Consider the following 15948-nt stretch of genomic DNA (forward strand, 5'->3'; position numbering starts at 1 on the left):
AAGTGCAAAATAACAGAACGGATCTAAAATTTTCAGAAAAGGTACAAATACACAAAGTTTTAGTTTTGAACAAAATCGGAGCACTTCTTATCACTTCCCCTTCACGATCGCATTTCGCAAGCTATGGTAAAGTTAGAAAGACACACTCGCCGGATTTTATCGGAATCGCCATCTAATTAACATATTAATTTATTTACAAATCGCAATCCCTCAAGTCATTCTACCACTAAGCAATTATTCAGCGCGTTGCATACATAATTGATTTACTTAGGCCTTATGGTTTAATTTTCGTTTTTTCACATACGATTGGACGTAAAAGTCGGCAAACATGGTGAGTATGAATGCGGCCTGCAGAAAGCCGATCCAGAGCCAGAAACGGGGAAATCCACAGTTCATACCGAACAGTGCCGGAATTCCGAAATGAAGGCCCAGATGGACGAACTGCACCAATTGCAGAAGGGTTATGTACTTTTTCCACCAGATGGAATATTGATTGCCGTAGGATGCGACGAAGTAGTAGAAGTACATTACCGCGTGAACTAACGTATTCCAAATGCCCAACATGACGGTTTGTCCTCCTGAAATCCAAAAGTTACAATGCTTCCGGATAAGAAATTAAGTTCTCATATTTACCTGGTACAAAAATAAACGCCAAATAGGTTACCAATACCATGACGGCATGATGGTACACGTGTAGGAAGGAAACGTGCGATTGTTTCTTACGAAGCACGAAAAATACTGTATCTGCAAGATCTAACACTTTTAGAAGAAAGTAGCAATAAGCCATAAACATCTCCTCATAGCCTTCACGAGACTGCGTGTAGTTAACTGGCTGGCAGAGGTAGGAGAAATTTTTTCTAATCGATAAGAGGTAGACCTTGAAAAGCAGTAAATTATAAGTGTCGTTCAACAACATTTACTTACTTTTACTTACAATTATCAGGAACAGTGCCCCATTGGCTATCACCTGTACTGCGTTGTAAGCCCGAATTAAATGTTTAAGATCAAACGCTTTCCGGTGCTGCATCAATTCGGGTCCCAGTTTAAGAACCACAAACAAATAAATGGACACTATCGATATAACGGGCCATGGTGAGCCCGCCAAAGGTAGTTCAATGCTTCTGGCATCTGAAGTCAATTTGAACACTTAGAAACAATATTCAAAAAATTTCTCATTTACTTACCTCGATACTCTGTCATAAAACAACGATAGCCATCGAATACCCGGCGGAGGACAAGCGCCATTGTTGGTTTGCTGGAGTTTAAAATTGGTGCTGATCGCGCCTACCGGTGAGACTTCGTGCTCCTTGAATGGACGATCAAGCGAAACTGAAGGCGATTTTATAAAGCTTATCCTAGCTGACTCGAGGAAGAAGAAAAAGTTTGGCAATTTGGGTGTAATAAACTCTGCGATGTAACCGGTCTAGAAAACGAAACTAGAAACGTTTCTTTGTAGACTTTGTTGTACGACTAGTGACAGGCCGGGGTAGCTTTTAAAATTAGAAAAATAAAAAGTGAGAGTGATTTGGTTTCAACACAAATTGAAACTTCACAACAACTGTATAAGTGTGAAATGGAGCTTTGAGCAATTGCTTTCGTTGATTTAATTAGCATTAGAATGATGTACGGATATAGAGGCAAATAGCTGAACCGCAGTGCCACATATTGCGAGTGTTCATTGTCGCTAACCAGCGCATTCACAGTTCAGCAATTGCAATATTCTTGATTTGGCTAACAATGTTTGTTTTATTTGATTTGTGCATTTAGTAGAGCGAAGAGAATGACACGATCGATATTGCAATTATATCACGCACAATTTTTTGTTGATTAGCCGGTTTTTATTGAAAGAAAGTTGAATGGTTTTTAATTGCTTGGTAATTCAAGCACTAAACCTGGTTTTAAGACAAAGACCGTTTGATTCCTTAATATTAAATATTATTGAAACGTTAATAGGGTAGGTTGCTGCTTCTTCGTAATTGCCTATTCCCGTCCTATCCAACACAAATTATTAGAAATATCAGCGTTTTTATGACACACAATGCAAAACTAGTTATTCCCTAATATTTTAGTTAGTTGTCTATCATACGCGATCAATTAAAGTGAGCTGAGATCTATTTAAATGCTTTTTATCATTAAAGAAGTCGTACCAGCCAAATTTCCTACGTTTTTTCGTGCGACTAAGAAGAAAATGTCGACTAATCCTTTTAATTTCCGTCATTCAGAAATGAAAATAACTCACGCAAGGCATTGTCGTTATTCTCCAGCCAAGAAAACTTGCCTGACCTGCAGAAATTTTGCAGACTAACATTTGTCATGCCGTCCTACACAAATAACGGGTGGCAACTAAAATTTTGGAATTTTTTCGCGGCCCTTATGCTCAACAACAAACGAGCTCAGAGAGAAATGAGAGTATGTATGTGTTAGCTCTCTCTCTTCTCTTTTTGTTAATATTTTTTGTTTTGTTTATGCTTGCTCAGTTTTGATAAAAATGGTGTCGAAACAAGAAGCATTTCGGGAGCGCGTTGTACATTTCTACGAACTGCCACAGAAATCTACGCAAAAAGTATACGGTACAACATTTAAAAAGCAAATATGTTGCGGCTTCGACTATTTACGATATCCTAAGATGCCCAACCACTATTCGCAAGCAAGGTAGTAAAAGACCAGTCAAAATTATGGACGCAGAAGGACATCGTTTTCTTTCTAGTTTCTTCAACAACAAGCCCTCTGGGTTGGCTATCAATTAAGACGCACCAGACGAATGTTTGAAGAAAATTTTGATCCCGTTTCTACAAAAGCATCATGCAGATGGACAATACATGTTTTGGCCGGATAGAGCATCATCGCATTACGCCAAAAAAACACCATCGTTCCTGAATATTCATTCGATCCCATTTTTACCCAAAAACTACGACCCGAAAAATCTGTCTCAGTGCGCCCAATCGAAGATTTCTTCGGTATTTTGAGTTCCTTGGTGTACAAAAATAACTGGAGAGCCACGAATTGCACACAGTTGATTGATAGAATCAAGCGATGCATTCGCAAAGTTGACATAACGGCCGTACAACGATCCTGTTTCGATCCTGTACAACGATTACAGACCGTTTTCAAATGTACACTAATGCTTTTTAACAATGGATAATGTATCTTTAATTTCGGTAAATCAGATCTTATTTATGTATCTTTGTCTTTTTTTGACAGCTTGAGATAAAAATTTCAAAATTTTAGTTGCCACCCGTTACATGCGCGTTAGCTTCGTAAACATTGTTGTGATTTTTAGTTCGGACGATGAAAAATTGTGATGGACGGATTTTAAAACGGACCGACGAATTTTAGAAATCAAGTCAGTTACGTAATTTCAATAATGTACTTTAATAATCGCTTTTCAGTGATTTCAAAGTTCGCAGATCGGAAGGTAAGTGTGTTTTAGTCAAATCAGCACAAGGACTTTTAGAGTATTCATTAAATCCATCCAACAAATGATGATGGCTTTACTTACTACGACGGGAATTAGAAATAAACCCTATTTTTCGATTCCCAATGGCCAATATTATGGCCGAGCTAATGATGTTGAATAGTTGAATTCGTCTTAAGATCTCATTGTATAGCGTATAAGGTTTAACTTAACCATATAATTGCGAATTTAAGGTGTTTAGAGAACAACCATCGTTTCGATTTCCGACAGAAACGAACGGCGTAATAGATCCGCTATAGAGCACCGACACCTTGCAAAACTATACAAAAATGTTCGCACTTTACTGGTTAATTTCCAGGTTTAGGAAGTAGGGATGGGAAAACTATCATTAACTACTGATAGTTATCAGTAAGCAATAATATCACTAAGTATCAGTAAGGTTTCGCTATTATTGATATTTACTGATATATTTATATTTTACTCACTTGACTGTATTTTTATATAGCTGTTGATTATTATGGGGGCTATCTCGAGCCCGTTGATTTAATAATAAATAAATAAATAAATATAGTTGCCTCCCAGTTGGCCTCGAGGTATGACACTGGCCTAATAAGCCAATCGTCGTATGTTCGAATTGCGGCTGGGAGAGGCTGTTAGAGTCAATAGGATCGTAGCAACTGGCCCTGCAATTGTCCTGTACTCTAACAGCTGGCTGCGAAGTCTGTCGTTTGAAAACAGAAGGTCAAGTTTCGGTAACGGAATGTAGCACCTAGGCTTTGCTTTTACTGATATAGTTACGTTGTCCCGTTAGAAAAATTAGTTAGATTAAACTTATTGGTCGGTAGTTACGTACGATAAACGTGGATGACACAATATATCGTAGTCAACGTCAGTAGCGTAAAACCGGAGTAGCTCGTGCTGATTCAGGCAGTCTTCTCCATTTAAATCGAACTTTGGCCACACGTCGCCAATTTTCCAGTCGTTTCAAAAGTCACAAATCACTTTCGACGTGATCGTGCCATCTTGCACGTTCAGCCCCCTGTTCCTGGTGCCGGTGAGGTTATTGAAGATAACTGTTTCCGTCGCACTATCGTCCGGCATTCTTACGACGTGTCTGGCCCACAGTAGCCTACTGACTTTCGCCAAGTGTACGATGGGATTCGCTCTAAACAATGCCTGTAGCTCGTGATTCATATGTCTCCACCACTCTTCACTTTCAGTTTGTACTCCGCCAAATATCCACAGTACCTTTCGTTCGGACACGGCAAGGGCGCGTATATCCTTCGTGAGCGACCTTACGAGTCCATAAAGAACTACTGCCCTAATAAAAGATTTGTGCATTATCAGCTTTCTACGGTAGCGTATGCTTCTTGATCGTAGCGTATAGCGAAGGGCAAAGGAAGCTTGATTTCCCGCTTGAATGCGCCGCTGGATTTGCTTACTAATGTTGTCCGCGATCACCAGCAATTTAAAATACACGAATTCATCTACCACTTCTAGTTCGTCACCGTTAAGGGTTACGATCCGTGAGAGGCACGCGTTTAGTCCCTTGGAGCCTCTTCCTTTCATGTATGTGATCTTTGACGTATTTATTATTAATCTGTTCTTCCTAGACTACTGCTTTCAACCTGGCGTAGATAGCCTCCACCTTCGCAAGGTTCCTAGCTATGATATCAGTCATCTTGTCACCTTGTCAACACTCGCCGCGTTTCGAAGGGTGTGTCCCCGAGATGCGCACGAAACACACCACTCGATCCGATAGCTCTGATCAGTAGCGTCAGTTTATCTGAGAAACCGTGTTCATCCAATAAGTGCAATCGCAGGTCTTGATCGACTGGTTCGTGTGATGCGTAGGCACGATGTGCTCCCAACATATCTGTTGGGTGGTAAAAATCTGGTCCGTAGTTGCGCGAGCCTCCATAAAGCCTGCTTGGTAAATTACAAAGTAAGCTTACAATGAAGAATGCAGTTATAATATTACAATTTCCTATTTTTTGCTTCAATGTCCTGATGAGTAAAATTACTGATATTTACTGATCGTTATCAGTAACGTACTGAAATTACTGATAGTTATCAGTAACGATTTTTAATGATAGTTCCCATCCCTATTAGGAAGGAGGAAAAATTACCGGTGGAGTGGATGGAAGATGTGGTTTGTCCCAATTGGGTGTGCGACGATAGGCATTCGAACGATAGGCATATAGACATTAGGCATGATTTACAAAACTTCATTTTTGTATGAATGCGCACGGAAGCGCCAACCACTGAGGGGGAACAGCAGCAGCGCGTAAGAACAGTATATACCCAACATTCGAACAGGTCAAAGGACGCGAATATTTTCATGACATTCGGCCATTCTAAACTCGACCATATGTGGTTCTGGCCATTTCTGGCTTTTATGTTCAAAAGCTCGCATAATTAACGCTTTTGCATTGTGACCTTACGAAAACTAAAGCCAGATTTGTGCTACGGCCATTAGATCTATTATGTCATTTGTTATTTCGTGCTTTTGTAATTCGTAACTCGGCCATTTGTATTTATTATGCCTATTGGTCCATTATGCCAAACGTACGTTATGCCTAACATCTGTTTACCTAACGTCCGCATACCCAATGGGGTACACCTGTCATATAGGGAACTTACCAAACTTTGCTTACGAAAGAAATTTATTATTATTATAATTATTTGGTAGGATTGTTGAAGAGAACTGTTTTCGTCGCACTGTCGTCCGGCATCCTTACAGCGTGTCCGGCCCACTTACTTTCGCCAGATGTACGATGGGAATCTCTCCAAGCAATGCCTGTAGCTCGTGCCCAGCTAGCATTTATATGTGGGTCATTCCACGTCAAGTGACCGTGAAAAAGTTCAAACGTGTAATCGACCTTCACGGACTTGAACCAAATTTTACCAGATTATTCGTTTACGGTCAGAAAGTGAAAATCCAAAATTTGGCGCCGTTTGGACATTCCATCGATTAATGGGAGCACCTCCATTTTGAGGAAAAATACCCGTTTTTTCAAACTCTCTTATTTTCTTTTATTTATACCTCCGGAAATATTAGATTTAGAAAGACTCTATTTTCACACTTTTAAAGAAAATTATACAAGGAATTCGAAAAAAAATATATTTTTGAGCACCAGTGTTGCCAAATATTTTTGATCTCAATTTGAAAACTAAATTTACATTTTTCTCTCAATGAGTACAATTTGATCTCAAAAATTCCAATTTCATCGTGTATCGCAGATTTTTTTGCATAAGAATCACTCATCGTACCGAGGTATTCTTTGCCGATCCCGAGATATAGCGTTTTAAAAAAGAAAGCCGGCATTTTCCATTTACAACAAAAAGCAAAATAACTTTTTTTTGAAGCAGTGAGACCTTATGCAATGTAAAAATACTTTTCCATATCGTGAAAGCAAGTACCGTTCTGATTCAAACTTAGAACAGTCTCAAATTTCGAACACTTCAGAATAAAATGCTTGTCAGTATCGTCAGTATAAAATATTACGCTTATTGTACATCATCGTGTCCGTTAGAATGTCCTCTATCCGGTGAGGTATGACATTGAACTGTAGGACTCCTTGTAAGAAACCAGCAGGCGTTGGAAAAAAGTGAGAACTCAGATTTTAACTTGGTTTGCATAGTCTTAGCGTTTCGTGCAAAAGTAGGGGGACTGGGGGTATAATGCCCACGTTAAGAAGAATATTATATTATTCATCAATGCGGAATGTATTTCCAGAAACTAGACTATAAACTTTAAAGTAGAACAGTTTTTTACCTGACATGCTCGTCCTGAAGCATAAAAATCAATAAAACACGTCGAAATTGTGAAATTATATAAGGCATTTGAAAATTTGTTTTCAGATTCGTTAGGGGTAAAATGCGCATAGGTGTGTACAAAACGAACCACAACAAAGGGTCAAAATGCACAACAACAAATTGGCAAAATGCGCTGTCTGTTTTATTTTAATGCAAACCCAGCACGACTCAGAATAGCGTGAGGACCTACCTACTTGTGGTTTTGAAATCGCCAGGTCTATCTTCGCTGGAGCGGTCGATGCTAACATATCACACAAGGGTTTTTCTTGGTACCTTGCCGGCAACGCGTCTTTCACTGGTTTTCACTACCGCCGCAAGTGGCAGACTCCGGCCAAGACCGACGGTGGGTTTTTCTTATGTAGCTTCGCGACATCTTAACCGCGTTTTTCGGAGCGAATCAGAATTAAAACAATACTTTGCCTTTTGCTTTTACCAACGTTTTGACGTTTGCCTAAAAGTGTATGGGCTACTAGATCGATTTACGTTTGGTTGCACTGCAAGTAAATTCATGCTTCTCACGGCGCATTTTGCCCCGCTAGAACTTGTTTAAAAAAATCGTTTAAATCACATAAATAATAATTCAATTAAGTAATTTTACGTTGGCTGCTGGATACCGAGACCATTGTTCAAAACAAGAACCATTTACAGATACGTAATATTGTTTATTGGTGGCGTAATGTCTTACGAAAAAAGTTGCGAAAATTGTAAGAAATAAGCCTGCAAATAATTTTTTTGTTTTTTCATAGGATTTATGTAATTTAGAAAGCTTATATGCTCAACACAAGTTTGTAATGTAAAATAGAAGCAATTGGCATCTTAATTACAGTTTAAAAGTGAGTAATTCGTGAAATATTACAGCGGCGCATTTTGCCCCGACTGGGCATTTTACCACCAGTTACCCTATCTATTTTTTCGTTTGCATTATTTTACCAATTTTAGAACGTTTTCCACTTTGCGATTATTAGATAAGTACAAGATATGTATGTACTAAAGCATAGTTAAAATACAATATTTCTTGCAATATTTACAAGATATTAGATAAATTAAAGTGTTTGAAGTTTAAATCACGTTTTGAGGAGTGATTTAAACTTCGAATACCCACGAATAATATCAGGTTTTTCCGGGTTTTCCTTCGGGAAAATGAATTATCTGCATTGTAAAGCTGTACAATGTCAACTTGCTTTAGATGTGGTACATGGAGTTCAAAAATATTAGCAATTGACTACAGAAGTATGGATTGAAACTGATTGTTGTGTGAAAAATTTAAATCGCACTCTTAGGTGGATTTGAAAAGTCAACGTTTAATAAAAAGGATAAAATTTCTCTCTTTCCAGTGGAATGACACTAAAAATATTAATACTTAGTAAAGTATTACTTAGTAAAGTAATACAAGTGTTCGATGTCTGCGACTGAAATATTCGGGCTTCGAATGTCGACCATGAAAGTGTTCGAAGTTTGAATCAAAACCGAACCGTAACTTTTTAGTGTTTTTCAATGTAAAATAACATTTTATCGTCATTTTCAAAAATTTCCCACGAAAATAAATAAATTGTCATGCTATTGAACCATTTATGAGGGTAGCTTATAGATGTTTTCGAATATTTTACTTTGAAGAAACTTTCAGCATAGCTTAAGTGTTCGAAGTTTGAATCAAAACGGTATACAGTATATAATGAAGTATTTCTTAACAGTGTTGGCAACTTTTCAGTTACATTAATGAAAACTGAAAAGTTGCCAACACTGTTAAGTCCAGATCAATCACACTTTTTTCAGAACAACTAAATGTCGAATTAAAATACAAACAACGCTTCTTCTAGTTAAAGATCCTCTATTCAAATCAAAACCAACTCCAGTTGTCTAGTCAATCTTTTTTCGCCCATAAGCCTTACGGTAAAAGCTGGCAAACATCGCCAGCATGAAGAGGCACTGCATCATGGCGCCCCAAAACCAAAATCTTGGTATTCCACAATCGTAGTTGAGAACGGCCGGTATTCCGTATATAAATACCAACGCCACGAACTGTGTCATCTGAAGGATCGTGATGCATTTCTTCCAGCGAACGTCCTTGACTAATTCTGGTTGATAAACCGACACGAAGAAGTAAAAGTACATTGCGGCGTGAACATATGTATTAATCAATCCCAGCATAGAGCCGTGGCCGCCCGGATAAAGCCGAGCATAGAAGAACGGAATCAGTACCATCACGGTGTGATGATACACGTGCAAAAATGACACCTGGCTTTGCTTTTTTCGCAGAACAAAGACAATCTGAAATTTGAGAAAAATAAATTACTAGGAATGTCCTGTAGATATTAGTCAAAAAATCAACTGACGGTATCAAACAAATCTAGAACTTTCAGTACGTAGTAATGATGCACTAGCCGAACTTCTCTTAGTGCAATTTCGTTGGTTGACCGATCGATCGGTTCGCAAAGTAGGGATACCCTTTTCTCGATCATCAGCTTAGTACCCTAGAAGATGTCAGATAAATTGTATACGTAACACAAACACAAATCTTTAGCAATTGCAAACTCACAGAAAAAGCAATGAAAATATTGGCCACCACTTGTAGCGCATTATAAACCAACATTACGCGTCGAAGATCGAACGGCTTTCGATTGGACATTAGCTTAGGTCCTAATCTTTGAACAAAATAAAGGTAACCAGCAAGAATTGCAATCGGCATCCACGATGGATTCAATAGAAGCAAATCCTTGGTTCTTGGATCTATAATTAACGGAAAACAAATCATCTAAATCGTAGTTATAATCATTCTAACTTACCTTGTGCATTATTGTAGTAATCCTGATAGTATTGATGAAGAAATCTTAGCACAAGGGCCATTTTGAACCTGCGTAAATCGATTCTAAAAAATTAAAAAAGTGCCTACTCTCTCTGCACTACAGCCTTCGGTAGCAGTCGAAGCAGTCAACTAATTTGCAATAAGGCGTGCTAGTTTCCTTGCCGACAATAAGTAGTTCACTGCCAAACGACCTTTGCATTGCAAATTGCCAGTCTAGTGCCATATTCACCAGGCAAGAATTGTGGTTGTCTATTGTAAAATTCATTCATTTTTTAGGTAGTATGGGAATTGAAATTTAATGGACTTATAACAGAAACTGAAAAGCTCAAAAACTCCAAAAAGGCTCATTCAAACCTACCTCCATTAACAAAATAAATAAAAATGTTCCAATACGTTGTGTAGTTTTCCAATACGTTGTAAAGATCAACCCATGTACGTCCAACGCTACGAAGAAAGTATGTTGATTAAACATTACCTAATATTTTACAATTGACCAGACTCTTGTAACAAAACTTTACTAGATAGACCTTAGAATACTTTGAACTTAATTTTCGACGAACGAGCCTAACATGCCTGATAACCCATTTTTGAACATTTTTGTTGTATAGTAGCTTATCAAGCGTTTGTTCCATATTGATTTTAGCTGTACAATAGTTGAATAAGCTACTCTCAAACAAAAATGTTTAGTGGGAAGTCTCTTTAATTTAGGAATTTAAATTCAACTCTTCCATACCAAATGAATGTTGATAGCTCTAATAAAGAATAATGGGCTTTGAAATACTTGGCGATGGCGATTGGGCTTTCATGAACTTAGTTTTCAACAATCGAGCAAGCTTAATGTTTGATTTTCTAATTGAACGAGACGACTATGACCGTTGTCAATTTTTTTTAAACTTTATGTATGAAATTAAAAAAATAATTTTTTTTAACTTTATGTATGAAATTAACCTCCCAGTTGGCCTCGAGGTAGGATGCTTGCCTAATAAGCCAGTCGTCGTATGTTCGAATCTCGGCTGGGAGAGGCTGTTAGAGTGAATAGGATCGTAGCAACTGGCCCTTCAATTGTCCTGTACTCTAAAAGCTGGCTGCAAAGTCTGTCGTATAAAAACAGAAGGTCAAACTTCGATAATGGAATGTAGCACCTAGGCTTTGCTTTGTATGAAATTATACGCCCTGAAAAGGACGGTTTTTGGTAATTGATTAGATTGATAGGATTCCAGGTTTCCATCACGGGTTTCATTGGTAATAGAACTGCTTGAATGTTCGAAAATACACCAGCTTGGGCAATGATCCCAACAGAAATATGTTCAATTGTTCGTCGCTGCAAACGCTGGACGTGGGATGAAAGCGGTTCTCTTTGTGCCACGAGAGGCATAAAGTGCCAGTTCCAACAATACATATACAGTAGACTCTCGGAAAAGTTAATCGATTGGGGAATGGGTCGATTAACTTTTTCGAAAGATTAACTTTTCCGAGTAGTCCTAAAAATCAGTGAAAATGATAAATACCAAAGCGAAAAATGCATTTCGGGACATAAGGTACACATTTTTATTGTAATGGAAAGAAAAATGTAGCAAGATCTTTATGAAATAATACTTAGTTCCTTTAAGTAAGTTTAAAATAGTCGGTTACACTAGCTTACTTTTGTTTTTTCGTAGTCTGCGACTACGTTTTGATAATGTTCGCGCTTATTTTTAGTTCCTTGCTATTCCTTCTTTTGCATTTAAAATTCAATCTGAGCTGGCGCTTTTCCTGTATGTTATCAATAATCTTGAAGTAACTATGTGCCCGTATTGAGCTATTGTTGCAACTGTCCGGTACAAGAATTTAATTTAATCGCAGTTATGATGCGACTCTGTATGAAACTGTGAAAAGGCGACAATAAACCGAAAAATGAGAAATAAATATAGAATGAAAACACACGTGTGTGGACGAACGTTTGGACAACCAATAAATTCAAACTCTCAGAAAAGTTAAGGCAAAAATTAACTTTTTAGAGCGTTGCATGGGAGCTGATATTCGCTTAACTTTTCAGAGAGTTAACTTTTCCGAGAGTCTACTGTACTTTGTTACGAGTATGTTGAATTTATTTATTACTAGCTGACCCGACAAACTTCGTATTGCCACAAAATAACCTGTGTTGTACATAAATCATGAATCTCGGATGATCTTTGTCACAATCTCGAGTTTTGCAAGCCCCCCAGTGGGCGGCGCTTCCGACGGCGGGTCACCGGCAACACTCGCGACCGTCTCGTCCTGAATGATCTAGTGTTACTATAGATAGTTTTTGTGGTCTTGTATTGACTAATGTTTTATGGAAGAGTCTCGAATTTCTCGAGTTCGATTAGTTTTTGAGTTTCGCAAAAATTTCTGTTTTATTTGTATGAGAGTCCATATCCCCCTACCACAGGGGTGAGAGGTCTCTAACTATCGTAAAATAAATTCAAGACTTCAAAATCTCCCACATGCCAAATTTGGTTCCGTTTGCTTGATTAGTTCTCAAGTTATAAGGAAATTCGAATTTCATTTGTATGGGAGCTCCCCTCTTAAAAGGGGAAGGGGTAGTAATTCACCATAGAAAAAAATTCTGCCATCTAAAACTCCCACATGCCAAATTTGGTTTCATTTGATTGATTAGTTCTCGAGATAAGAGGAAATTTGCATTTCATTTGTATGGAAGCCCACCCTCTTAAAAAGGTAAGGGGTCCTAATTCATCATAGAAAAAATGGTTGCCTCCAAAAACACCCACATGCCAAATATGATTCCATTTGCTTGATTAGTTCTCGAATTATGAGGAAATTTGTATTTCATTTGTGTAGAAGCACCCCCTCTTAAAGTTGGGAGGGGTCCTAATTCACCATAAAAAATATTTTTGCCTCCAGAAACCTCCTCATGCCAAATTTGGTTCTATTTGCTTGATTAGTTCTCGAGTTATGAGGAAATTTGAATTTCATTTGTATAGGAGCCCCCCCTCCTAAAGTGGGTAGGGGTCGCAATTTATCATAAAAAAAATTTTGTCTCCAAAAACACCCACGTGCCAAATTTGGTTCCATTTGCTTTATTAGTTCTCGAGTTATGAGGAAATTTGTATTTCGTTTGTATAGGAGCCCCCCCTCTTAAAGTTGGGAGGAGTTCTAATTCACCATAGAAAATATTCATGCCCTAAAAAACTTTCACATGCCAAATTTGGTTCCATTTGCTTGATTAATTCTCGAGTTATGAGGAAATTTGCACTTCATTTGTATAGGAGCCCCCTTCCTAAAGTGGGGAGGGGTCCCAATTCATCATAGAAAAAAATTTTGTCTCCAAAACACCCACGTGCCAAATTTTGTTCCATTTGCTTGATTAGTTCTCGAGTTATGAGGAAATTTGTATTTCGTTTGTATAGGAACCCCCCTCTTAAAGTGGGGAGGGATCCTTATTCATCATAGAAAATATTCTTGCCCTCGAAAACTTTCACATGCCAAATTTTGTTCCATTTGCGTGATTAGTTCTTCAGTTATGAGGAAATTTGTATTTCATGTGTATAGGATCCCCCCCTCCTAAAGCGGGGAGGGGTCCCAATTCATCATAGAAAAAATTTTTGTCTCCAAAAACACCCACATGTCAAATTTGGTTCCATTTGCTTAATTACTTCTCGAGTTATGAGGAAAATTGTGTTTCTTTGGTACAGGAGCCCCCCCTCTTAAAGTGGGGAGGGGTCCCAATTTACTGTAGAAAATATTCTTGCCCTCGAAAACCTTCACGTGCCAAATTTTGTTCCATTTGCTTGATTAGTTCTCGAGTTATGAGGAAATTTGTATGGAAGCCCCCCCTTTTAAAGAGGAGAGGAGTTATAATCCCCCTTATAAAGAGGGGAGGGGTCTCAATTTACCATAGAATAAATTCTTGTCACCGAAAACACCCACATGCCAAATTTTGTTCTATTTGCTTGATTAGTTATCGAGTTATGCAGAAATTTGTGTTTCATTTGTATGGGAGCCCCCCCTCTTAGTAGGGGTAGGGGTTTCTAACCATCACTAAAACCTTTCCTGGCCCCAAAAAACCTCTACATGCATATTTTCATGCCGATTGGTTCAGTAGTTTTCGATTCTATAAGGAACATACGGACAGACAGACAGAGACAGAAATCCTTCTTTATAGGTATAGAAGATTTATTTATTTTTAGACCTACTGCAAAAGAAGCAACTTCAAACTGATGCCAGCCACTGGCTTACCTCTCGTTATATACCAGAGCAACAATCGATAAAAAGGTTCGACTTCGTAAATAATGAAATCGTAAAATTTGAAAAATGGGACGGTCTGAAATTGTATCTGACATATGTTGGAATAAAAGAATGGATACCTCTCTGCAGTGCTATCATTTGCTGATTGTATATGAAGGTATAAACATTTTCTTTGCTCTAATGATCGTGAAGAAAGAGTAAAATTTTATTTAATTGTACTATAAATTATTTATAGTAGAATTAAACGAAATTTTTATTTTTCTTTCATTAATTCCTGAATTGTATTAGGCCGTTCGAAAACAACCTAAAATCAGCAATGCTTATTCCAACCAATTACGAAGTAAGGATTTCTAGTTATAAATTGTTTACCAGAGCAGAAAATTTGCCACAGCGGAGGATCACTTCTAAAAAAGTCGAATTAAATATGTTTTGCTATTTCACTGGTAAATTCAAACACGTTTCTAGTAGTCATTCACTTTTTCGTGCCTGCTTTATTCAGCTTAAAACCCGTTCATATACTATGTTCTTACAAATGATCATTCAAAACAATCGGCACGCTGCTGTTCTGCTGGCTATAAAGACTGATTGTTTGATGCTAGTAACACCGAACGACAACATCAAATCGTTTACACTTGCTTTCCTTTCTTGCTTCACACACTCACATGTGCCTTCTCAGTTTGAAATGCAATTCTAAGGATAATTTTGATTCGATAATGGTGGCACCAGTTGTGGCCATTTTATTTTCGTTTATTCAACTTCCAACCAACATCAGTTCTTATTTCAAACTCGGCTTTTGGGGAATCACGTTTTAGCGACACTTTAAATTAGTGGTCTTTCGGTGCCACAACTAACCCCACCATCCTAATAGGTACAATATGTCTTGTCATACAAACTGTTTAATTTCAATAGGCATGTATGCACTTGTAGTAGCTTAAGCTACCCATAATCAATTAATGTATATATGTGTATATCTATTTATATATTTATTTTGTTTTGTTTACTTGTTATCAACTACGTTTGGAAGATGTGACGATTTGATAACATTCCATTCTCATGCACAAACCATTGGATGCATCCGTTGCTCCGCTTAGGAACCCTCTCCCTAAAAGATTCTACTTCTTTGAAAGTTTGTGTTGTGTTTCATAAGATTCCTTTCTTAAGATATTTATATTTTTTCATTTTTGTGAATTTTGACACTTAGTTAACAAAACAGCAGGACGATGTGCAACTAAACAAATGCAATAATTATTCTTTCAGTTAAAATATAAATGTGCTCTTGGAGCCTATTAGCTAATCGTAGCTTTGTTATAACATCGTATGCGCCCTCACATGACTACCAGGACGGGTCAACGCATAATTTCCGTTTTTAGAACAAATACATCTTTGGTTTCATTTCATTACACGATTGATTGTTTTAGATTGATTGACATTTGAATATTATTTCTTTGTTGAGAGTGAAAGGAGAAAGAACTTCGAATACACATTGGTAAAGACTGCAAGTCAGGGGCAATATACGTATCTACCAGAGTAAAAAACAAATAATAAAATTAAAAGTAAAAACGTCATCCTTCCATAAATATATTTGACCTTTTTTGTAAAGGTTAGTCCGTGTCTACTGTTGGGCCTTTCGTTGGAAAGAGTGTGTTTACTTACCATAATTTTTACTTGAAAATTCAAACATTTA

At 37.7% G+C, this 15948-nt stretch overlaps 2 protein-coding genes across 2 annotated transcripts; both read right to left on the minus strand.

The window, feature by feature from the left end:
* Positions 1 to 267: 267 nt before the first annotated feature.
* LOC128739636 (elongation of very long chain fatty acids protein AAEL008004-like) lies at positions 268 to 1245 on the minus strand. Its single transcript, XM_053835133.1, has 4 exons — positions 1185 to 1245; positions 935 to 1128; positions 634 to 877; positions 268 to 578 (listed from the first exon to the last, which is right to left on the minus strand). The coding sequence occupies exons 1-4, from the start codon at positions 1243 to 1245 to the stop codon at positions 268 to 270; spliced, it is 810 nt and encodes a 269-aa protein (XP_053691108.1).
* Positions 1246 to 9091: 7846 nt separating this feature from the next.
* Positions 9092 to 10087, minus strand: LOC128739638 (elongation of very long chain fatty acids protein AAEL008004-like). The gene is made up of 4 exons (XM_053835134.1): positions 10018 to 10087; positions 9771 to 9961; positions 9568 to 9705; positions 9092 to 9502 (listed from the first exon to the last, which is right to left on the minus strand). The coding sequence occupies exons 1-4, from the start codon at positions 10076 to 10078 to the stop codon at positions 9092 to 9094; spliced, it is 801 nt and encodes a 266-aa protein (XP_053691109.1). The 5' UTR covers positions 10079 to 10087.
* Between the last annotated feature and the right edge of the window lie 5861 nt (positions 10088 to 15948).

Source organism: Sabethes cyaneus, chromosome 3, assembly GCF_943734655.1.
Source record: "Sabethes cyaneus chromosome 3, idSabCyanKW18_F2, whole genome shotgun sequence".
Taxonomy (NCBI): Eukaryota; Metazoa; Arthropoda; class Insecta; order Diptera; family Culicidae; genus Sabethes; species Sabethes cyaneus.